We start from the raw sequence: 25,664 nt of genomic DNA on the forward strand, positions 1-25,664 counted from the left end.
AGGACAGACAGGACAAACGAGCTCCTGAGTCCCAGGGCAAAGGTGTGCTGTTCCTAAGGTGACACTTAGCAATCACAGCGAGAACAGATTTCTAAAGTCACTAACTAGAGCAGCTGTGACTGTGCTTCGATGGCAATGAACAAACTACACACAACGGAGCCCTGACCGAACAGCTACTTGTGGGTCCCTGACAAAGGGCCTTCTGCGGGGACACTGCTTCCGAGGCCCAGTTGTGGTGACCGTGGGGAGCTTCCCCTCCCTCTGGTGGTGCCACTGTGACTGCAGCCGCCTCCTCACACTGGCTGGACTTACCTGGGGGCTGCTGTGCCTCCCCAGCCCTACCACACAGCCTGAGAATTTGTTGCTTGGCTCTGTTGCGGGAGCTTGGGCCAAGGAGGGCATCACCTGGCTATTTTCATGGATAATTTCAACCCTAGGGTCCAGTGTAGGGCACACAGTGTGTTCTCAAGTAATGTGTGGAATAAGTGACTCGGGACTGTTTAATACTCAGAATAGAGAAGATGTTCCAGCGCTTGGAAAATGTGGCCCTGGCTAAAGCAGCTTAATTAGGACATGAGCCTCATTCATCAGATGTTTCTGGGGAATGGCCAGGGCCCCAGGCCACCCCAGGAATGGAGCTGGCCTTGCTTCCGGAAGCAAGGGTGCAAAACATCTATGCAGAGCACAGCCAAGTCATTCTGTTTTCTTGGGAATCTGGCAGAGAATCTTTCTAACAACACGGACTTTCAAACATGTTTTCACGAATGAAAACAAGGGGCAGTGTGACCTTCACTCGACTGAGACATCCTGGCTGCCCCTGGAGAAGGTGGAACAGCTCGAGAATGCTGTGCGGCCGGGCACGGTGGCTCACACCTGTGATCCCAGCACTTTAGAAGGCTGAAAGTGGGCAGATCGCTTGAGCCCAGGAGTTCGAGACCACCCTGGGCAACATGGCAAAAACTGTCTCTACAAAAAAAAAAAAAAGTACAAAAAAGTAGCTGGTTGTGGTGGGACAAGGCCGTAGTCCCAGCTACTTGGGAGGCTAAGGTGGGAGGATCAATGGAGCCTGGAAGGTCGAGGCTGCAGTGAGCCATGATCGCAACATTGCACTCCAGCCTGGGTGACAGAATGAGACCTTATCTCCTGTCTTAAAAAAACAAACAGAAAGCTGTGCTGAAGCTTCTCTGGCACCTGCCGACTATTGCCATGGCAGTACCATGGCAGACAGCACCACTGTGGCCCCAGGCCTCCCCTGCATACCGTATAGAAACTGGGAGCACTGGATGTAGCCTTCCTCCATCTCCTCACACTTGTCTGCAGCAGTTTCAATGTCGCTTATGGTTGAGGCAAAAATGGCGGCACCACTCTCCACCAGCTGTTTGCAGAGGTGAACGCTGTTACAAGAGGCAGCGCAGTGCAGCGGCGTCCTGGAATAGAGCACAGGTGAAGGTGCAGGTCTGGCACTGCCTGTCCTGTAGGTCACGGCCCTCAGAGATTTCCCTCTAAGGAATCTCATGGAAGGCGTTCGCCTTTGTGCCATCAAGTTTCTGTGTTGTTTCTTTAAAGGCATGATTTCCATGAGTCAATTGTTTCAGACCATACATACATTTTGAAAAGGGGGCACAGGGAATGGGTTAAGAAATGGCCAATCCACAGATATTCATGCCACACTGCATGGTGATGTGAATGTACATAATACACTGAAACACACATTTAAAAATAGCTAAGATGTGAAATTTTATGTTATGTGTATTTTACCACGATTCAAAAACAACACAATGACAGCTGTCTAAAAGTTCAAAATAACCCCCACAGGAGACCAATGTGTCTCGCCCAGCAGCATAGCTCCCGAAGGCAAACGGAAATGAACAATGCAACAACCTACATGCCTGACCCAGGGGGATGCCGAGGCTGCTTTTCACACGGAGCATAGAGTGTGAAGAGTTCATATGGAACACGTGAAAAGGGGAAGATGGAATGATTCACAGAATGCTTAGATTGCAATGTTAATGATGGGGCACAGAAGGAGCATAACCACAGCCATGTTTTTAACAAAATCATCAAGAGAAAAGGCTGGAAAGATAGGCAAGGAAACCCTGGCAACAGCTATCTTTTAAGGATGAAATGATGGGTGTTCTTGCTCTAATTCTATTCCGTGCTTCCTGTTTGTCTAGAACATGCATGTTTTCCTTATGTAAAGTAGGGAAAGTAAATCTCTCCACCCCACACCCCCACAGGGCCTCACCATCCATCACTATCAGCAGCATTCACGTTGACGCCAAAGTCCAGCAGGAACTTCACGATGTGATGGTGGCCAGCGCAGACGGCGTTGTGCAGTGGGGTGATCCCTTCATCGTTGGGCTTGCTGGGATCTTCCACCTAGGACACATGGCCTGTGAGTGCCTGCCCCCTCGCCCCCAGCAGCGTGCACTGGTCCCCAGCTGCAGCTCACCTCGTAGATGATCCTCTGCACCAGATCGAACTCTCCTTCCAGAGATGCATCTAGAAGCAGTGCCAGGGGGTTAAACCGGACTCTCAGCCCGTGCCCTGTCCGCTCTGAGTTGGGCTTCTTCAAGTTGGTCCGCTTGCTCTGTTGGGAAGGAAGCAAGCTTTCCAGTTAGAGCTGGTCCACTAAAGTCTAAGAACCCACGCCTGCTGCGAAAGAGTGGTGAGAGCTAAAGCCCAAAGACAGTGGCTCCGTGAAGCATCCCTGGTGTGGCAGCAGTAGCAGCACCCAGGTGACCACCTCAAATAAGGGGCAGGGCCACTCTATGCTCACTATAAGGGAGAACACTGCCCTGCGGCCTGAGTCCCTGGCTCACTCACAGAGGGACACGGCTGTGTTTGAGCTTCTGGCCACTCCTCGGAAGACCCTGTGGGAGGGAAGGTGGCGTGTGACTGCCAAGTAGCTGATGGGAGCCAGCAGCTCGTTCCTGCCCATATGCGATAGGGTTCTTCCTGCTACAGCACCAGATCCTAGTGGAGAGAACCCCACCAAGGGTTCCCTGAGATGGCGCCTGACTCCCTCTCTGCTCCATCAACACTGACCTCCCACCCAGGGCCTTTGTCTAGATGCTTCTTCCCTCGTCTCTCTACAGGAGCTTCAGGTGCCAGCGACAGCTCGCCTTCCTCAGGAAAGCCTCTGGAGCTCCCTGGCCACATGCACAGTGTGGCCAAGCCCCATTTGTCATGCCTTTTCATGCCCCATTGGTCTGTGTGACTGTCCGTCCTCCCCACAAGACCTAACTCAGGGACATCCCTGGTTCTCACTGCTCCCAGCACAGCCTGACCAAGGGAGGACCCCAGAGGTCCTAGTTGCATGAATGACCAGGAAGGCCAGGCTTTGGTCTAGCAATGACACCCACCGTGGAGGTGGCAGGAGGGTGGCTGGCAGGGGGAAGAGGTGCTGGAGGGACCTGCTCTTCCCCTGGAGATGGGGCCTCGACCACAGGACTTGGGATCTGCTCCGTGGAGGGGACCGTGGCCACATTGTTGTTATTGTCCTCCGCCGGCTCGGCAGTTTGGTGGGTGGTTTGCGGACAGATGAGCTCCTCTGGTTCGGGGGAAGGTAACTCATTATCATTGGCATCTGACGACGGGGCAGGCTCGGCGGGGAGTGGGGCTGTAGGCTGGACGGGGGGGGGCTCTTCCAGGTTTCCATTGGCATTGGTGTTTCCATTGTCCACATCGGCCAAGGTGCCCATGAAGTCCTGGGAGGGGCTGGGCTGGTAGAAAGGGGTGCCCTCCATGCCGCCGGCCAGGGTGTTGAAGCGCTGGTACAGCAGCTTCTGGATGTTGGGCCCGCCGGGGCCCTCGGGCTCTGTGATGGAGCTGCGCTTCTTCAGGGGCCGGGGCGCGTTGGCCAGCTTCCTGCGGAGGGCCTCCAGGTCCGCGTCACTCTGGTAGCGCAGTGGCGAATGCACGATGGGCGTGAGCTTGGTTGGGCTGAGTGGCCGTGGCAGGCTCTCCACGGTGCTGCCATCTGTGGGGGCGGCGGGGCCGTCCTGCTCGGGCTCTTTCTCAGCACTTTCTGAGGGTGGCTGAGGCTGTGGTGTGCCCGTGGACAGCGACCCGTGAAGAAACGGCAGCGGCGATGGAGATGTTGAACCCGAAGGTAAAACCGGCTTACCATACACTGCGGGAGACACAAAGGGCAGAGGCAATTTCGACCTCACTGCAGAGGTCTAGTCATACACACCTATGATTACACCAGAGACAGGCTCCTGCAAAGAGACATATATACATCTGCTGCTGTTCTTAATTCTCATTTCAAATCTCTGAGGAAACCTCCACCTCCTAGAGCCTCCACTGACTCCTTCTGAAAGGTGCAGTGCCTCTCTTATGTGTCGGTTTTTATATTTGGGTTTCCAGAACTGGAGCTTTTTCAGAAGAAAAAAATAGGCTGCTAACCCAACTTTCCCGCCGCAGACAAGCCTGCCTGTTTTCTGGCCAAGGAAAAAGGCAAAAACCACTAAACACGCATCTGATTCTTGGACTAACTCAGATGACGGAGAAACATGCGCCTCCTCAGAGTAGGAAGGTTTTACCTGGAAGTCCAGGAGCTCTTGTGAATGGTCTAAACCTTTCCCACCATGGCCATAACCCTCCCCACAAGAGAACACTGCACCACCACCTGGGAGGTCCCTGTGCAGGGAGTGACCAGGCACGCCCAGGAATCCCTCAACTATGAGTCTAGAAGCTGCAGCCAATGCCCAGGAATGTCTAAGGAGGCCCTAACCTAGAACTGACCCACGGCTTCCTCCCATAAGAGCTGGAAACACCATCGGCCTCTGTGGTAGGTGTGGAACTAAGTTACCTTCTCTCAGCTGCCTTCTTAGAACATCTGAGCTCCATAACCCAAACCAAGGCTTTCCTCTCCTCTGGGCTATGGGGGAGGCTCCTAAGCAGCAGATGCCCTCCTTAAATTGCCCATGCCCAGGGGTTGGGTTCAGCCACTGCCAGGAGGGCCAATGGTCAAGGCCACCCTCTGCTCACTGGACAGCTCCTGGCACAAGTTACCATGAAACAGAAGGAAAAGAGGAAATTCTCAACATCTCACCCTTCCTGGAGCTGGATTTCCTAAGTAGCACAGAGAGGCGGCCGCTCAGACAGGAAGTCAGAGAACTGTGAGCCATCTGCAAAACGGCCTCCTCTATGCATTCCAGCTTCCATTCCCTTCTCACACTGACACCCAAGGCTGTACTTTTACGTAAGAATTAAGTTTAACCCTAAATAGCACATGGCCCAAATATAAAGATATGCGTTACGCCAGGCGCGGTGGCTCAAGCCTGTAATCCCAGCACTTTGGGAGGCCGAGACGGGCGGATCACGAGGTCAGGAGATTGAGACCATCCTGGTTAACATGGTGAAACCCCGTCTCTACTAAAAAATACAAAAAACTAGCCGGGCGAGGTGGCGGGCGCCTGTAGTCCCAGCTACTCGGGAGGCGGAGGCAGGAGAATGGCGTGAACCCGGGAGGCGGAGCTTGCAGTGAGCTGAGATCCGGCCACTGCACTCCAGCCTGGGCGGCAGAGCGAGGCTCCGTCTCAAAAAAAAAAAAAAAAGAAAAAGAAAAGATATGCGTTAGTATTTTCTTAATTAAAAGTATGATTTTCTAGCCCAAGAAAAGGAGAGTATAAACCCACTCTACCTGCTTTCACTGACTTATTGAAGGCGCTGTGTGCTGCCGGCTGGTAATTCTTAGGTGGTGTGGCTTGCTGGAGGTACACGGAGTATATGGAACTTGAATTCACTGTCTGGGGTCCTTTCCTGGGAGACTGTGGCCTTGATCCTTTATCGGCCAAGAAGGGCCTAATGGCCACTGTCAGTGGGAGTTCAGGCTTGCTGTCCCCAGCTGGAAATGCAGGTGGTCCCGCTGGCGGGTACGTGGGACTTGGCGGTACAGAAATCCTCTGCTGAATCTGTTGTGAAGAGCCTGGCTGGGGGGCGCTGCCTGTGGGGGGCAGCAGGGTGGGCCTCTGTCGACTTGGCAGGCCTGCACTGGGCCTGGGCAGGCTGCCTTCCTTCCTCCTTTCCAGGGAGCTTGTCGACCCAGGACCCAGAGGTGTGGGACTTGGGTATGTCCCATAGCTTGGAGGCAGCTGTTTGCCTACACCCGGGATGGGAGGTGGCACTTTACCCATCTCGGTGCCCTAAGTTTAGGTGTTAAGAAGAAAAACAAAGTCACCCTTTGAGCAGTTAAGCATATTTCCACCCACATTCCCGAAAGAACACACAGTAGGATTTGTCATCCGTCAAACTGGCTGGGGCCAGGGCATGGGGCCCACTGCTGAGCTCACTGCCTGTCTGCAAACGTTCTGACCGAGAGGTGTGTGTGCTCGTGGGCTGCTCAGGCTCTTGGCGCCCAGTAACCCTCTCAGGACTTCGGGTGTTGTCTGGACAATAACAGGATTAACTTGCCTCCTGCCAAGTCATATCCTTTAGATTAGTACGAAGGCAGAAGAGAGCTCTGTTGAAGAGCTTGCCTACCGGCTTCTCCGCGGCTCCCAATGCTGAGAAGGGCACAGGCTGGCTGGACACGGTGCCCTGCTTGACAGACCCCTCCACGCTCGGATCCTTCCAGTCTGCACCAGCCACCTGCACTGGTTTCACTGAAGAGCTAGAATTCTGTTTTAATGTTGGCCAGTTTCCATCATTAGCTTGAAAAGAACACAGAACTTAAGTAAAACTTTTCTTGATATTAGTTGAACCAACCTAAGAATAACAACCTGCCAGAGACAAAAACAGCACTGGGACATCCCATTCTGATGCTGATCCATCAACCGAGTGGCCGACCACCAGCCACATGCACAACTGATCTCCTCCAGCGCCCACAGACCCGTGCACAAGACCAAGGGACGGGCTCTGCTGGCAGCTCACTGCCAATCCCCAAATCGCCTCAAGTGTTACCAGAGACTCACGCCAAACCAAGGTTCCACTGGTGCGGGCCCGGGGCTGCGCCCTATTTCAACACAGGTCAAAGCCATTACATTAGCCCCACCAAATAAAACAAGCACTGGCCCTTACTTTTGAAACACTGTTTATAAACACAATTACATAGAGCAATAGAAAAGACTGATCTTTTGACTTCATAACAGGTTTGACCTGTAGCACTTTCATTACTGAGATAAAAAGTTCTGCCCTCTAAGGTCACTTATGATCACAGGAGGCCCATGCAAGTCCCCACTGATGTGCGTAGCAGGAGGAGCAGGCTATCATTCTGTTGCAGTGATTAGAAAGCCAGTCATCAACCCCAAGTTTTTAGGAAAGCCACTGAAATGATACGTTCTTTATGGAGTATTTTCCAAACTGAAAAAGGGTGCAGAAGTGTCCCCTGGTAACACAGGACCCCTCACAGTGGCCTAAAGTCCATTACAACACAGGTTCCTGGGTTTTCTTTCACAGGAACAGGTGCTGAACTGAACTAAAGTGTTCAGCACTTCCAGCGCCACCAGTAATATGGGAAAGACAGAAATCAGAGGGACTGTTTTGGGCCCTCCTGGCAGGAACAGCACATCCCCTTCCCTATCCCATCTGCCAGCACAGGCAACTAAGCAGCAGCAGGAAAATGATTGGTCCTCACAACAACGCTTGAGCCAGAACTCTGGACTCATAGAACATGACAAGGAAGCTTCCCAACTGCACTCTGAGCGCCTGGGCAACACAGGGGCCCACCAGCCGCAGCCTCACATGGCTGGCTCCTAAGCCAAACCAACCAGATGCAGCAGCACTGCAACCCCAGCTGCATACACTGCTAGGCTGCTAAAGTATGACGCTGCTAAACATCACTGCTGGCTCCAGGCAGCAGCTTCTGCGACAGCTCTAGTCAAGCCCCGTGGGTCCTGGCGAGGCATTCCAAGGCCCCTGGACCAACTGCCATCTTGCTCCGTGTGGCCTGGAGGATGTGTGGCCAGAAACCTGCAGGCTCCCCGAGAACAGGGCCTGTGCTCTCAGGGTCACAGGGAATGTGGCTGTCCAGCTGCTTCAGAAACCACCCAGCAACAGGAAGTTTTATGGAAATCAGCCATAGTGGGGACCAAAAAGCAATTTTCTCCTTTCTTCAAAACAAGGCAAGAGTTATAGAAGGAAAATCACTTGTTTTCATTGTAGAGGAACAATTATCTTTTAGTATGATTGTAAAACTAAAAGCCTCTTAATAAACTCAGAAAATTATCTTAATTTTGTAAAAACAAACAAAAAACCCTCCAAAACAAAACCCATGCTATGCCAGCATCTGTCCCTCGGTGTCACACCCTTTCTGAGGATGGGAGGGTGCATGTGGCCCCACCCAAACTCTGTACCTGTCTGTTGAAGAAAGGGACAAATTAAGTTTGTGTGGCATCTTTTTCAAGTCTAGATGTGATGAGCAGACCTTTGTCAGTTTGGAAAAACAAGTGACAGTTGATTTTGTACATATTAAAGAGGACATAGCTTCCCACTAAGCTTGTCAGCCAACATACGGTTTACAAATGGGCTTGCAGAGGGCCGCGAGGAGCCATAGTTAGGCCTGACGTCGAGGTCTGACACTGTCCATGAGCTGGTCACTCTGGGTTTACTGTGGCCATCTGTGTGACACAGAACCAGGACAGCCAACAGCGAGGGATTAGAGTCCCTGCCAGGAGGTTTCACACCCCAGCTCCACCTCTGGGCTGAGCTTCTGTCCCCACTCTGAAGGCGAGCACAGGTTTCCTGTGTCCATGACTTTAAACCACAGCAGAGACTAGGACCAGGGCTTTGTGAAGGCATCTCCTTCCTGCAACCCCTTGAGGCAGCACAGCAGACACCAACAGGGATGGGAAACAGCAGACATTCTCAGCTTGGGGAGTTTTTCAAACGAAGTCAGCAGAGAAGTAGCTGGCTGTGCTAATTACCTCCCACTGGAAACAGACAAATATCTACTCCTACCACAGGGTGGTTAAAACTATAAATAACAGCTTAGCAGAGCAAGCTGTAGTTAGGGGTTCATGCCAACCCCACACTTTATGTGGCTGCTGAGACACGGCCATAAGGGATCTGAGTGGGGGCTTGTGGCTCACAAGGGCTGGTGATGGCCTTCTCTTTCGGAGTTCAGAACAAGCCCCAAGCTCCCCAGTGGGGGCAACAGATGTGTCGCTGTCCCTCCTGGGGGCCAGGCAAGAGAAAATGAAGCAAACAAAGATAAGCACAAATCCACCACCAATGCTGAAAAGGGGGCTCAAAACACAGGCCTGATGGCCAGAGAGTTAACAGTACTGTTTTCATAAATGAAGGTGTGTTTCAATACATCAGGACAGGGATTCCTGACGCCGTGTGTTACAGGGAAATGTGTCAACCCCAGTCATAAAGTCTTACTGCAAGGAAGTCCCAACACTTTTAATGCATTGGTTGAGAAACAGACTCTCCACAAACAGCTTGCCCTCTGCTTGGCAGGGATACCACCCGTGGACTACACTGGAGCACGGAGCTGGAGGCCCAAGTCCATCACACAGCACCATTGTGAGGTCAAGACCAAAGCAATGATGTGTGGACTTTGATCAATGAGGACAGAGCTCTGTTTGTAGGGGCAGCCCCTGCACCTGGCTGGCTGCAGTTGAGTTGTGGTGAGGCATCCATGCCGGCCCTCACTGTCCTCAGGGTAACTAAACCTGCAGTAGGAGAGGACACTTGTGGGTCAGCTTTTTTTTTTTTGAGATGACGTTTCACTCTTGTTGCCCAGGCTGGAGCACAGTGGCACGATCTTGGCTCACTGCAAGCTCCGCCTCCTGGGTTCAAGTGATTCTCCTGCCTCAGCCTCCCGAGTAGCTGGGATTACAGGTGCACGCCACCACACCCGGCTGATTTTTGTATTTTTAGTAGAGACGAGGTTTCACCATGTTGGCCAGACTGGTCTTGACCTCCTGACCTCAGGTGATCCACCCGCCTCAGCCTCCCAAAGTGCTGGGATTACAGATGTGAGCCACCGCGCCCAGCCCATGGATCAGAGTTTTAATTAATCATTTGTGTTTTGAAAAACCACACAATAGAGACCTCTGGTTCAGTAAAAATAACTTGTTTTCTTTTTAGAGTTGTTACCACGGGGGAACACAGCTCCCCACATGCCTCAGGGGGAGACTGAGCCTGGAGTCTGATGATGTGTGGGTCAGAGCCTCAGGAGCCTGCCACGCCCCTTACCCCTCCACCACAAGCCCCATTCCCTGCTCACAAACTCTCCCCTACAAAGAGGGCCAGGACCACTCACCGGACTTGGATCTTCCATGAGCAGCATTTGAGGCAATACTGAGAGATTGGGGCTTTATGGGGTCCCCCAGGACAGGAAAGCTTCCGGCACTGGGAACCTGGATATAAGGCCCCACAGCAGCGACCCTGCCGGATGTGCTCAGAGGTGACTGTGGTGATGACGTGCCATTCACACGGTTCAGCTACAAATTGGGTAGAAATGAGAGTCAAGATTCCCCTAAATTAAAAGAAATCCTAAGCCTAGTGCAAGAGAATGCCAGCTCGGACAGAAACCAATCACTCAGTGGTTTGTTTTTAGGAAGCGTGTCATCTGGAAAGATCGGCATCTAGAAGGGGAGACTGTGGAGAAGGAACTGAAGCTTCCTATGAGCAATTCTCTGACAACACCCACCCAACCGGAGCCGTACACATGAGGAGCTGACACCAGGGCAGAGCGACTTCCCCGTGATCCACATGTAGCTTCCCTCTTATTCAGGATGCTCTTCCTCCCTTAGGTGGGCACAGAGACACTGGTCAAATCCTAGGCCTCAGCCTGGCTTCAAATTCCCTCTTCTGTCACTTACTCACTGTGCTGCTTTGGGCAGGTGACTTGGCCTCTGTGCCCACACCTGTAAAGTCAGGAGAAGGGCTGTAGTCAGTACTGTCCAAGCCACATGGGGCACAGTGAGCAGAGAAGACTCTGACTCCGAGCAATGAGCCCAGTTCCCTGAAGGCAGCGCTGCCCTTCTCAGCCAGGACACAGAGCCACAGACAGAGGACACTGTTCACGTAACACTGCTCAGGAACAATGGGGCCTGGAATAGGGATTCTAGAGAACTACTGACTCCTTGAGATGTCAATATAGGCTCTAAATGGGATGCATAACCCATCTGATTGTCTGTAAGATTCTACATGCGTGAGCAGAGATCATTTCCTAGGTCATCTTGGGGTGAGGGGTCGTGGCTTTCACAACTGCTCAAAGCTGCCTAGGACCTCAGGGTGGAGACGCAGCTCCGCAAAAAAATAAAAAATTCTGACTGCTTCAAGGCGATCCCTTGAAGTGTAGGTGGAATGAATCTAGCTATTTGTGATGGTTAACTTTATACATCACCTTGGCTAGTAACCAGTTATTTGGCCAAACACCAGACTACATGTTATAGAAAAGGTATTTTCTAGATGAGATTAATTTTTTTTTTTTTTTTAATTTCCATAGGTTGTTGGGAAACAGGTGGTGTTTGGTTACATGAGTAAGTTATTTAGTGGTGATTTGTGAGATCTGGTGAACTCAAGCACTGGTACACTGCACACAATTTGTAGTCTTTTATCCCTCACTCCCTTCCCACCCTTTCCCCCTGAGTCCCCAAAGTCCACTGTGTCATTCTTATGCCTTTGCATCCTCATAGCTTAGCTCCCACTTATGAGTGAGAACATAACGATGTTTGGTTTTCCATTCCTGAGTTACTTCACTTAGAATAACAGTCTCCAATCTGGATGAGATTAACTTTTAAATTGGTAGATTTGAGTAAAGCAGATGACCCTCTAGAAGGTGGGTGGGTCCCATCCAATCAGTGGAATGCCCTAAGAGAAACAGAGAGATGCCCTGAGAAAGCACGATCCTGCCTAGAGTCAGCCTTCGGACTCCAGCTGCAACATCTCTCCTGGGCCTCCAGGCTGCTGGCCAGCCTCACAGATTTTGGACTTGCCAATGTCCACCATCATGTGAGTCAATTCCTTAAATCACACACACACACGTCCACAATCACGTGAGCCAATTCTTTAAGATAAATCTCTCTTCCTTTCTCTACACAAACACACACACACACACATGCGCGCGCGCGTGCGCACGCACGCGCTACTGGTTCTCTTTCTCTGGGGAGCCCTGACTACTACGCCATTACTGGAGAGCATACGTAAGCACAGAGAAAGTGCTTGCAGCCTCTCTCTTACATGGCCTCTTTGTTGTTAATCTTGAGAAAAAGGAAAACCAACATCTGAAATCATAAAGTTGTACAAATTACTGACCTTTAAACTCACTGTTTTGTTTTTTTAAAAGAAGGGCAGATTTGTAAATAAGAAACTGTGACACTCACAGAACTGGAAGCCCCCTTCTTCGTCTACCACCCTCTAAACCCACTCCCCCTAGGCAAAGTCCCTCAAGCCCATGCTGCCTCCTCAGAGCATCTTTCAGAGAAGCAGAGACTAACAAGAGGACACTCTTCTGTCACCAAACTATATGCAGAAGGGAGATGTGGGAAGGGCATCCTTGCTGGTGGGTCAGGAGAGTGGGTGTGCCACTCTCCTACCACGAGGGCAGAGTGTACTCAGCTCTGCATTCAGGCACTGCTCCCTTAATAACTGAGTGCCACAGGTGCGAGAAAAGTCAAGTGCCACATCCAGCCAAAGACACAGAGTGCAGGTGCCCCTCCTCCATGCAGGTGGCTCAGTGATACATGTGCTCACCAATGCACTGTGAGTGGCAGCAAGACTCAGGACTCCCTGTCTGACTACAGAGGGTGGTAAAAGGGTTACAGGCTCTGGTTATAGCTTTCAGATGGTACAACCAGAATGAGGTAATGACCTGGAAAGACACCCGTGTTGCAGTTAAAAAAAGACTAGGTGAGACAGTGAGACTAGTGTAATTCCTGCAATCCCATTTTCAGTTACAGTTCTGTACCTTTGTGTCTTTTTTTTTTTGAGATGGAGTCTCGCTCTGTTGCCCAGGCTGGAGTGCAGTGGCGCGATCTCGGCTCACTGCAAGCTCCGCCCCCCAGATGCACGCCATTCTCCCACCTCAGCCTCCCGAGTAGCTGGGACTACAGGTGCCCGCCATCGTGCCCGGCTAATTTTTTTGTATTTTTTTTTAGTAGAGACGGGGTTTCACTGTGTTAGCCAGGATGGTCTCGATCTCCTGACCTTGTGATCCGCCTGCCTCGGCCTCCCAAAGTGCTGGGATTACAGGCGTGAGCCACCGCGCCCAGCCACCTTTGTGTCTTTATTAAGGAAAAGACTGGAACCATTAGCAATTACCACCTCTAGAGAACAGGTGGAAAGGACTTTCACATTTTCCCTTAAATATTTCTGTATTTATCTTAAGAGATTTATCTTAAGGAATTGACTCATGTGATTGTGGATGCCGGCAAGTCCAAAATCTTTGATACTGAATTTCAAAGGTTAATACTCATTTTTTCAATGAGCATTTATTCAATGAGTATTTTATTGTATTATTTTTTCGATGAGTATTTATTCAATGGGTATTTTATTGTATTACTTTTTCAATGAGTATTTACTACCTTTGAAATTCAGTATCAAATAAGGATTTTTTAGAAGTACAACCCCTTATGTAGCATTTTGGTCAAGAGTTTACAAAATCCTTCCACATGGCTTATTTATAAGAATCCTTACAACAACTCATGGGGCAGGTAGGACAAATCACTTTACAGCAAGAACATGAGGCTATGCAAGTCAAGGAATCTGCTCAAACCGGCACAGCTTAAAATGGCAGAGTGCAGACCATGACAGATGCTGCGACTCCAGAGCCAACAACATCCCCCGGTGAAGAGGAGACAGAAGAAACACATGGGGAGGAAGGAAGGCCAGGACACGGAGAGCAAGGGTGCAGGCTGGGGATGGTTTTGCCTCCACACACTAGGAAACAAATGAGTTGTTGGGAGAAGGAACTTTGTTCTGTCATTTTTGATGTTTTATGGCCTATTTATGTTTTATCAGCTACAGCGGATAGGGGGAGCATAATGCTACTTACAGAAGATGAGCAATGCTTGGATAAACTATCTTTAGTAGTTTATCTCACAAAAACTTTTTCACATGCCTGAATTTTTTTCCCATAGAGACGTTCACGCAGTTCACTGATTCGCTTGTCCATCATGGCCACCTCCATGTTGCGCTTATTTAAGAGTTCCTTCTGCTGCTGAAGTTTTGAATTTTGTTCCTGGTTAAGCTGGTTACGAATCTACAAACCACAAAATACAACTTTTATGATTTGCGTTAATTAAAAGTCAAATTCTCATTGCCAGGGAGATTAAAAAAGAAAAAGTAGCATTAAGTTCTGATGTATATTTACATGCATGCACTGCCACCTTGTGTGAAATATTTCACAGGTACAGCAGAGATGAAGCCAGGACAGAGTTCTCATGGAACAAAGAAAGAGCGAACATCTGTGATGCATCTTCTTCAAAGCACACGAAATGACTAGTGCCAATGATGATTACGGAGACTGAGTGCGGTATAACTAAAGAAAAATCTGCTCCACTCCATGGAGCTGCTTCAGGCCTGAGCCTACCACATGATGCACCTTACTGTGGAGGCAGCAGGAAATTCAAAAAGGACCAAAAATGATGGCCTGAATCACCAAGTGAAGCACCTTTACGTCATTTTAGTGGCTTGCAACTAGCATTTTTAAGAAATGAACTAGGATAGAACAGAAAATATCAGAGTGTACTTCCCATAGTAAGAGTTGTCTTAAACTTTCAGATGCCCACAGCACTAGTGCATACACACGTCCATGTGTATACTCAACAGGACATAAAATGTACTTTTAAAAACTGGACTGCAGGCCAGGTGCAGTGGCTCACACCTGTAATCCCAGCACTTTGGGAGGCCGAGGCAGGTGGATCACCTGAGGTCAAGAGTCCAAGATCAGCCTGGCCAACATGGTAAAGCCCCGTCTCTACTAAAAATACAAAATTTAGCCGGGTGTGGTGGCGTGCACCTATAATCCCAGCTACTCAGGAGGCTGAGGCAAGAGAACTGCTTGAAACCAGGAGGCGGTGGTTGCAGTGAGCTAAGATTGCCCCACTGCACTACAGCCTGGGCAACAGAGTCAGACTCTTTCTTAAAACAAAACGAAACAACAACAATAGAAACTGGGTTGCAAGCTGGGCGCGGTGGCTCACGCCTGTAATCCCAGCACTTTGGGAGGCCAAGGTGGGCAGATCATGAGCTCAGGAGTTTGAGACCAGCCTGGCCAACATGGTGAAACTCCGTCTCTAATAAAAATACAAAAATTAGCCAGGAGTGGTGGTAGGCGCCTGTAATCCCAGCTACTGCAGAGGCTGAGGCAGGAGAATCCCTTGAACCCAGGAGGCAGAGGTTGCAGTGAGCCAAGATCGTGGCACTGCACTCCAGCCTCGGACTCCATCTCAAAAAAAAAAAAAAACAAAAAAACAAAAAACAAACCTGGATTGTAGTCCAAAAAGCTGGAAATAAATGACATCCTTATATCACACTCATCACATTTCATCAAAAAATCCTTAAAACCTCGCTTAAAATGTAAAAGAAGTCATGAAACCTTATAATACTGTAGTACTTCTATGCATGTATGTTAAAGAACAGCAGCCACAAGTGATTTTACTCTAGTTAAATACCCTCATTTCATAAAATGATATAATACTTCTTCTAGCAAGTGCTAATAAAGCAGCAAGACCTATTTCTGGCTTGAAAAATCACCTGCTGAATGACAACTTCTGAGACATGAAAATATTGAGGATTGTTAAGGACTGAATATGTCCCCCAAAATCTCTATGTTGAAGCCCTAAACCCAACGTAATGGTGTCTGAAGGTAGGGTCTTTAGGAGGTAATTAGGTTTAGGCAAGGTCATGAGCGTGGGGCCCCCCATGATGAAGTTAATGGAGACAGACTAAAACTCTCTCTCCACCACGTGGGGACACAGTGAGAAGGCGGCTCTCTGCAAGCCAGGAAGTGAACACTCAATGGGAACTGAATTTGCAGGCACCTTGATCTTGGACTTCCAGCCTCCAGAATGGTGGGAAATAAATGTCTATAGTTTAAGCCATCCAGCCTATGATATTTTGTTACAGCAGTCTGAGCTAAGACAAGGATTTAACAATAGGCACCTAGCTCATCAAAAGAGTTTACACAAAGGCCTTAAAATATCACCTAAGTTTAATTCTTTACTGGATTATTATTAAATTCTTTTGTGCTGAAAACATCCTAAGTGAAAGAAGCTGGTCACAAAGGACCACATACAGGGTGTGTTTTGGTTAATATCCCTTAACTAAAATGCTGGGGACCCAGAAGCATTTCAGACGTTGGATTCATTCAGATTTTTAAATATTTACGTTATATTTACCTGTTTAGCATCCTTCCTAATTTGGAAATCCGAAATCCAAAATCCAAAATGCTCCAATGAGCATGTATTTCCTTTGCATGCCACAGTGGAGCTCAGAAAGTTTCAGATTTGAAGCATTTTAGATTATCGGATTAAGGATGCTCAACCTGTACTGCATGACTCCACTCATATGAAATGTCCAGAATAGCCAAATCCACAGAGACAGAAAGTAGATTTGTGGCTGCCAGGCTCGGGAGGGAATGGAGGTTGTGGGGTGATGGCTAAGAGGTATGGGCCTTCTTTTTGGGTGATAAAAATGTTCTAAAATTAATTGTGGTGGTGGACGTAACTGATAAGTCTGTGAAGGTACTGAAGCCACTGAATTGTATCCTTGAAATGGATGAATTGTATGCTGTGTGAATTATATCCCTTTTTTTAATTTTAAGATAGTCTCACTCTGCTGCCCAGGCTTGAGTGCAGTGGTGCAATCTTGGCTCACTGCAGCCTCTGCCTTCTGGGTTCAAGCGATTCTTCTGTCTGGGGGCTGGGACTACAGGTACGCGCCACCACATCCAGCTAATTTTTGTATTTTTAGTGGAGATGGGGTTTCACCATATTGGCCAGGCTGGTCTTGAACTCCTGACCTTGTGATCTGCCCGCCTCGGCTTCCCAAAGTGCTGGGATTACAGGTGTGAGCCACCACACCCGAACTATCCCAAGTCATTTTAAAAATTATTTTGTACTGAATATAACTCGTGCCTACTATTAAATTAGAATCTACTAATTTGTTTCCACTTCCTAAGGTTTCCAACCCACGCTAACAAAAGATAGAAAGATGAGAATGTTTTAATACAACCACTGCCAGACCCAGGAGTTACCTGTAGTTCTTGGTACAGTCTTTTTAGCTCCACCGCTGCTGGTCCTGTCAATTTGCCATTATAAGACTGGAACCCATTCAGTTTTCCTTTCTTTAAATCTTCCAACTGCTGACTAAGCTGATCAACCCTTAAAATTGCAGTCTGTACTTCCTGCTTCTTTTCCTGGAACATGGCACTGAACCTTTCTATTTCAGCAGCTATAATTGCCCACACACAAAAAAAGATAAAACATTTAGTTGATCCTTTTTTTTTTCTCATTTCTTACACTGAACTTAATTCTAGTATCATCTAGTGCCAGACCTTGGAGAAAGTTGTGATATGCAGAATCCAAAACACATTTCAAAAAGCCTTTGGGACACATGTATCTGATTACTCATAAAACAAATAATTATATTTGCATTAATTCCTGACTATTCTTTAGGGTAATCAGTCCATAAGCTAGTTTGTTCAAGTGACTTAGAAATCTCTGAGACCAAAGGTTTTGTGAAGGCAGGGCCATCCAAGCCTGTCTCATGCATCACTGTGACTTACAAGTAGGCATAGACTGAACCAATGAATAAGAGTTCATACAGAAAAAAAGTGAGCATCATCATAACTTATCTTAATGCACGGATACAAGTTAAGTTATTCAAGAAAAACAGACCCTCTGAATGAGTAAGTCTTGGAGTGCCCCACCCTAATCCAAAGGGCCACTGGTACCAATGTAACGAGAGGATCTTTCTACTGCATCTAAGGGTCACAAGGTATCTTTTTATTTTTTTGAGACAGGGTCTCACTGTCATTCAGGGTGGGGAGCACTGGCCCGATCATGGCTTACTGCAGCCTTGACGTCCCAGGTTCAAGCAATCCTCCCACCTCAGCCTCTCAAGTAGCTGGGACTACACAATTCTAAGATCACTTAACCTAACCAACCCATCCTTTCAGATGCAAATAACAGAGCAAAACTTTAGCACACTTCCTATTTAGTCCTGTGAATTTGTGACTGAATTGTCAGGCAGTTAGACTGTTTCACTGGATCTGGGCCTGGTGAGAGTGGTGTCAGGGGGTGTTGCAGGCACGTACACAGATTGCCGTTCATGATTTTGCTGTAGTCGACTTGTCCTCTCATGGCACGAATTTTCTTCAGCTTGTTCTCCTGGGCTTCAACTCGTTCTTTCAATTTCTGAAGCTTTTCATTTTCAGAAATAGACTGCTGCTGACGGCGCTCCTGTTGCTTTAGAAAATGTAAACGCTGTTCCTAAAAAAGAAAGAAAAATGTAACTTTGGAAATTGAAGGCCGGGTGCAGTGGCTCACACCTGTAATCCCAGCACTTTGAGAGGCTGAGGTGGGTGGATCACCTGAGGTCAGGAGTTTGAGACCAGCCTGGCCAACATGGTGAAACCCTATCTCTACTAAAAATGCAAAAAGTAACTGGGCATTGTGGTGGGCGCCTATAGTCCCAGCTACTTAGGAGGCTGAGGCAGGAGAATCACTTGAAAACGGGAGATGGAGGTTGCAGTGAGCTGAGATCGTGCCACTGCACTCCAGCCTGGGTGCCAGCGTGAAACTGTCTCAAAAAAAAAAAAAGAAAAAAGAAAACTGAAACTTATGATTACTTTTATATACTCAAAAATGTGACAGTATTCTACAGTATCATTCATCTTCATGAATACTAAAACACTAGAGGAATCTTAGACCATACAAAACTGAAATTATTGGGCATACCTAAGTATGAAATAGTAAGAGCTGGGGGTTTTTTAAGAGATAGGGTTTTTTCTCTTTTTTTGAGACGTAGTCTCGCTCTGTCGCCCAGGCTGGAGTGCAGTGGCATGATCTCGGCTCACTGTAAGCTCCACCTCCCAGGTTCACATCATTCTCCTGCCTCAGCCTCCTAAGTAGCTGGGACTACAGGTGTCCACCACCACACCCGGCTAATTTTTTTGTATTTTTTTAGTAGAGATGGGGTTTCACCGTGTCAGCCAGGATGGTCTCGATCTCCTGACCTTGTGATCCGCCCACCTCGGCCTCCCAAAGTGCTGGGATTACAGGCGTGAGCCACCGTGCCCGGTGAGAGAGGGTTTTCTTATGCACACTGATCTACACCAGTTAATATAAGCGCTTCTGCAGAAAACCTCCCAGCAGCAGAACATGCACTAACACAATCTCCTCTTCACTCTATCACATCTGTGAAGTCCCAGTGAGCCTTACTTTCCTGCTGCAAGTAATACATTTCGTGCTGCTACAAAGTGGCTTACAAGAATCTAATTCATTTCCTAAAGGACATGAACACTGACCAGCAGAGGATTTTACACTGAAAAGAGATAAGGTGATCAGTAAGGAGATAAATCTTCAATTTTTTATGATACTGAACAATCAAGGAACTGTCTGCTTTCTCCAGGATTAGTTTCTTCAATAATAAAACATTTTAGAGTCAAACAATGCCAAAACAATCTAAAAATAACAATATATGCAATACTCTTCAATAGGGTTTTCCCTATTAATGTGAAAACATACCTTAAAGATAAGAGTCAACATTAAATATTCATGATCCCATATTTATGCATAAAATATACCTAAATAAGGAGAGATTTGAGGTGTGATTATGAAGGCACTACATACTACACTCTAAGGTAAAGCAATATGTGCTTAAATATTTAAGATGCAGCATTAACTTGTGATTTACATTGCTGAAAATATCTACAACTATTTTTAACAGCAATACTCTTGGTTCAGTATTTGGAAAAAAATTAAAAGTAGAGTTAGAAAATTTTTACAATGACATAATACTATGTATATTTTATCTCAGAACTCTTATTAATGGGACACTTTCCAATTGAACTTTTAATCATGTTTATTCTCATACATCTAATAAACGTTGAGACAACTTTTTAAAACAAGTCCAACCCAAATTATTATTTACATAAAAGTGGATAGTACAATAAAGTATACAGTCACTCAACACATTTTTTAAAAATTCAGATTGAACATTTTAGTCATAAAGAAAATCTCTCTACAGAAGAAAGCAATTAAGAACCTAGTTGGTAATGTTTAAAAACATTATCTTTAAAGCAGTTTGGAATTTTTTTTTTTTTTCCATTTTGAGACAGAGTCTCGCTCTGTCGCCCAGTCTGCAGTATAATGGCGTGATCTCAGCTCAATGCAACCTCCACCTCCCGGCTTCAAGTGATTCTCCTGCTCAGCCTGAGTGGCTGGGATTATAGGCATGAGCCACTACGTCTGGCTAATTTTTGTATTTTTAGTAGAGTCAGGGTTTCGCCATGTTGGTCAGGCTGATCTCGAACTCCTGACCTCAGATGATCCACCTGCCTCGGCCTCCCAAAGTGCTGGGATTACAGGCGTGAGCCACCACACCCGGCCAGTTTTGGAACATTTTAAGATCATTTACAACATGGATCATTTCCAGCAGGCATGTGTGATAGATGTGAGGTTTCAATTACGTATGACTAAACCATTATTTAGAAAAATTCCAGTTTCAATAACCAGTGTAGAACTCAGTATATGTAATGAGCATTATCTATGCCCCACAGTGTAATAAAGCAAACAAGTCCAACCTAGAGTAGGCACACTGGAAAGCCCCGTTAACCACCTGTCATTGTCTTGATGGCCCTGATCAGTGTTTTCATCATGGATTGCTGCTTTCTTCTTGAACACTAATACCAATGACATAGCCAAGAGCATACCCAGAGGCAAAAGGAGAAAACAAAAGCACTCTTTTTTCCCGATTTTTTTTGTTTGTTTGAGATGGAGTCTTGCTCTGTCGCCCAGGCTGGAGTGCAGCAGCGCAATCTCCACTCACTGTAAGCTCCGCCTCCCGGGTTCACGCCATTCTCCTGCCTCAGCCTCCAGAGTAGGTGGGCCTACAGGCGCCCACCACCCCGCCCGGCTAATTTTTTAAAATATATTTTTAGTAGAAACGGGGTTTCACCGTGTTAGCCAGGATGGTGTCGAACTCCTGACGTTATGAGCTGCCCACCTTGGCCTCCCAAAGTGGTGGGATTACAGGCATGAGCCACCGCGCCTGCCCCTCTTTTTTTTTTTTTAATACAGGGTCTCGCTTACTCTTGTCACCCAGGCTAGAGTGCAGTGGCATGATCTTGGCTCACCATAACTAGCTCCTGAACTCAAGTGATCCTCCTGCCTCAACCTCCCACATAGCTGGGACCACAGCCACATGACACCATGCCCGGCTAATTTTTTTTATTTTTTGTAGAGACAGGGTCTCCCTATATTTCCCAGGCTGGTCCTGAACTCCAGGGCTCAAGCAATCCTCCTGCCTGCTGGGATTACAGGCAGGAGCCACTGTGCCTGGCCCATTTTCAAATTTTATCTATGGGCCAGGCGCGGTGGCTCAAGCCTGCAATCCCAGCACTTTGGGAGGCCGAGAAGGGCGGATCACGAGGTCAGGAGATCGAGACCATCCTGGCTAACACGGTGAAACCCCGTCTCTACTAAAAAAATACAAAAAACTAGCTGGGCGAGGTGGCGGACGCCTGTAGTCCCAGCTACTCAGGAGGCTGAGGCAGGAGAATGGCGTGAACCCGGGAGGCGGAGCTTGCAGTGAGCTGAGATCCGGCCATAGCACTCCAGACTGGGCGACAGAGCGAGACTCCGTCTCAAAAAAAAAAAAAAAAAAAAAAAAAATTTTATCTATGATTTTAATAAGATCATCAGTTTCCTGTTTGGGGTGTCTATTGTGTCTGTCAAAGGTGAGATACTCTTGTTCTGATAGCTTCCCAACTTCCAGAAACTAGAGTATGCATATATTACTATGGAAGTGATAACAAAGAGAGAAAGACTGCACTTAGCACTCCTATGGCATGGTCCTATTTTATAAGCGTTACCCAAGAACATATTGACCCCAGTCTAAAATGATGGTTAAAAAAGGTACTTTTTGAACGATGTTTCAATACCTCTTTTTATAACTCACCTTGGCAACCAACATCTGCTGCTGATTTTCAATCTGCTGCTGTTGCCTAGCTGCCATATCTTGGAGCTCTGAGAGGGTAAGTTCAACACGTGGATTCCCAACCTAAACAAAAAGCACTTATTTTGGAACATACGTTTATCTGCATAATTGTCTTTCTCTAGAGTCAAAACTCACACATATCAGGACTTTAGAGAGGATCCCTAGAAATTAGGAGAGTACCAACTAGTTTATTTTCTTGTAAGAACTTTTCCTAACTGTAGACTGCTTTTATTAAATATAAATAACTGTTTTTCTAATGCATAAACATCAGATACTGTATTTAGTAAGGGCTCAAGTTTAAGCAAACATTTGCAAATATGTATTGTAAGTGACATTCCTCCTTCTGGAATGACAATTTAGTAGGTATACTTGAGCAAATGAGGCTGTCAAATGTTTAAGGATACAAAACCAAAAAAATAAATACGCAGGTAACACCTAAGAACAAATGTCATCTCACTATCACCTGACTTCAGGAAATGAAAATATGTAGTGGATTCTAATATACGAATAACTAAAAACACCATATGTGTGACGTACATGAACACATCATCCGAAAGAATTACATATGTGAAATCAACATGCAAAGTAACATCTAGAGGAATGCAATTGGCTGTTTCTCCATTCTCCATTCTGTCAATGATGCCCTGAACTGAACACTTTATATATATGGACCCATTTCAGCCTCAGAATGACCAATCAGGTGGGTACTGTTACATCCCTATTTTACAGATAAGAACACAAGCACAGGCCAGTCAGCTTGTGAGGCAGAGCAGAGATGCAGAGTCTATGTTCTTGACTGTTACTCACAGTTCATTACTTACTAAGCCCACACCACGTGCACTGTGTACGGTGACAGACATGTTATGAGCACTGTGGCATATGCTCTTCAAAACAAATCTGCATGGGGCTGCAGGGGTGATGTGAGCCCCACTCTGGGTGAGGAGCCATGGGGGTGAGGGAAGGAGCATGCCTAGAGGCATGCAGCTCATTAAAGCCCTAGAGCTCCATTCTCACAAGCCCATCTCCAAACCCTTCAGTTCTGAGCAGGGAGGCCACACAGTTCCTCCTCAAGCCCCCGTGTTCTACTTCTAGGTTCATATATACTCTTAGGACACCTTTACCTTCCTCCACCCTTAAACCTCTTAGAATTCTTAATAGTCAGTTACAGTTTCTGTTCCTCCGGCTCCATGTCTTCCTAAACTTCTTTGACGGATGTTTGAGCACACTGTTGACTCTTGAAACGTGGGATCAGGACTTAACAGTCCTTTTTTTTTTTTTTTTTTGAGAGGGAGTCTTGCTCTGTCACCCAGGCTGGAGTGCAGTGGCGCAATCTTGGCTCACTGCAACCTCCGCCTCCCGGGCTCAAGCAATTCTCCTGCCTCAGCCTCCCAAGTAGCTGGGACTACAGGTGCCCGCCACCACACCCAGCTAATTTTTGTGTTTTTTAGTAGAGATGAGGTTTCACCATATTGGTCAGGCTGGTCTCGAACTCCTGACCTTGTGATCTGCCTGCTTTGGCCTCCCAAAGAGCTGGGATTACAGTTGGATTACAGGCATGAGCCACTGTGCCCGGCCGGATTTAACAGCCTTAACTGGAACCACCAGTCTGTTTATCTAAGAATCCTGAGCAAACAATATGGTACAAGCTTTTTTCTTTTTTCTTTTTTAATTTAGAGACAGAATCTCGCTCTGTCACCCAAGCTGGGGTAGAGTGATGCAATCACTGCAGCCTCAAGCTATCCTCTCGCCTAGCTAGCACTACAGGCACACGCCGTCATGCCTGGCTGATTTTTAAAATTTTTTTGTAGAGGCAGGGGTCTCAACATGTTGCCTGTGCTGGCCTCAATCGATCCTCCCACCTGGGTCTCCAAAGCACTGAGATTACAGGTGTACAGGTGTAAGCCAGTGTGCCCAGACTTAAATACTTTTTGACTAGAGGAAAACTATGTCTATTCAACAAATCTTTCAATTAACATTAATTTTATAATTTCACAACTTGAAGAAAAAAAAAAATCAAAAACTAGCTTTTTGGTCTCCCCTACCAAAGGCTTCACAAAACAATGAAAAGAGGATAGAAGAGAAATTTAACTGTCTGGTGTTCTGATGTTTGTATCTATGAATAAAAGAGCTTATTAAAATATTTTACTTACCTAAACCAAAAAGTATTTTATTTGCCAATACAAACATTTCTACTCTTTATGTTGCATGTGTTTTTCTAGGTACAAAATTAAGATATGCCATGTTGTCATAAGTAATTCAGTCATTGTATCTTATACATCAACTAATATTGTAATGAAATTTTACTGAAGATCTTATATATAGAAAAGTGTAATAAATCCTAACGTACAGCTGAATGAATTATTTCAAAGTGAACATGCCTGTGTGCTTTAATTGTATTTAAATGGGTTATAAAAACATAAGCTACCATAAACCTGTAAGTCAACAAATATGTAACAATTTACATTTTAGTAATTGTGCAATGTGAAAACTTGGGAAAAAAGAAGCACTTTTTCCACAATTTTAAAGAAAATGAAAACCCTTCAATGAAAATTTGTTTTTTAATAATAGGCCTAGCAATGTATTACATGCAACCTAATCCCTATTCACAATTTAAAATTTTTCATACAAACTTTATTTATTCAAACAAACCTATTACCTAATTCTTCCCTATTTCTCTTCATTGATTGCATCTAATAAGAAGAAACCAAACTCTGTTCCCTCAGGCAATTCGAGGTCCCTAATTATGGTAGAGTTGTCGGATGAGCTCCGCTCCAGGTCACACAGAGCACAAGCCACTTCCAACAACTAAGTTAATTAGCAGAAAAGTTCTCTCAGCAACACTCAGACAGGTGCCTACGAATACAGGACCCCCAAAAAGGAAACACCCCACCAGCCTTAAACCTGCTCCAATGATCCCTTCGGCAGGGACTACCACCTGTGGCCCCAGGGATCCAGATCTCCTCCAACACCGACGTTCACTACCTGAACTCCGGATTCCAGGAACCCTGTTTCTGCTCCTGATGAACCCAGCTCACTCTCCACCTCACACCCCGTCGCTTGTTTTCCACAATAAACACGGCCCACCCCACCTCAGGTCTAGCTAGCCTCCCACCCCAACCCCAGCATGAGCAGAGGGAAAGAGGCGTTTTTATGATCACTTATCTAATCATATCACTGCCTTCTTTCTCCAAACTTCCACAAATCTACTTGCGGAAATAAGAGACTTTACTAGGTAGCTTACAAAATTTGTATAAACAAAATATTTGCCTCTCCAAGTATTAGTAAGAAGGCTAGTCTTACATTCTATTTAAGGTACTACTGAAATATTTTGCTAATATGCGGCCAGGCATGATGGCTCACAGCTGTAATCCCAGTTCATGAGTTTCAGACCAGCCTGGACAACATGGTGAAACCCCATCTCTACAAAATATACAAAAATTAGCCAGGCATGGTGGCGGACACCTGTAGTCCCAGCTACTCAGGAGGATGAGGTGGAAGGAACGCTTGAGCCCAGGAGGTTGAGACTGCAGTGAGCTGTG

The 25,664-nt window shown here is 46.9% G+C and overlaps 1 protein-coding gene across 2 annotated transcripts in view; it reads right to left on the bottom strand.

The window, feature by feature from the left end:
• The window catches only part of PPP1R13B (protein phosphatase 1 regulatory subunit 13B), a 122,342-nt gene that overhangs the window by 2,677 nt on the left and 94,001 nt on the right, over positions 1–25,664 (bottom strand). For both annotated transcript variants that reach the window (XM_007987958.3, XM_007987959.3), the window contains exons 5-15: positions 22,087–22,188; positions 18,221–18,395; positions 17,159–17,355; positions 14,021–14,161; positions 10,217–10,397; positions 6,490–6,659; positions 5,651–6,152; positions 3,366–4,135; positions 2,453–2,590; positions 2,246–2,379; positions 1,261–1,427 (exon numbers count right to left, since the gene is read on the bottom strand). In XM_007987958.3, coding sequence (XP_007986149.3) covers positions 1,261–1,427; positions 2,246–2,379; positions 2,453–2,590; positions 3,366–4,135; positions 5,651–6,152; positions 6,490–6,659; positions 10,217–10,397; positions 14,021–14,161; positions 17,159–17,355; positions 18,221–18,395; positions 22,087–22,188 — 2,677 coding nt within the window. The remainder of the gene's footprint in view (positions 1–1,260; positions 1,428–2,245; positions 2,380–2,452; positions 2,591–3,365; positions 4,136–5,650; positions 6,153–6,489; positions 6,660–10,216; positions 10,398–14,020; positions 14,162–17,158; positions 17,356–18,220; positions 18,396–22,086; positions 22,189–25,664) is intronic.

This window comes from Chlorocebus sabaeus, chromosome 24, assembly GCF_047675955.1.
Source record: "Chlorocebus sabaeus isolate Y175 chromosome 24, mChlSab1.0.hap1, whole genome shotgun sequence".
Taxonomy (NCBI): domain Eukaryota; kingdom Metazoa; phylum Chordata; class Mammalia; order Primates; family Cercopithecidae; genus Chlorocebus; species Chlorocebus sabaeus.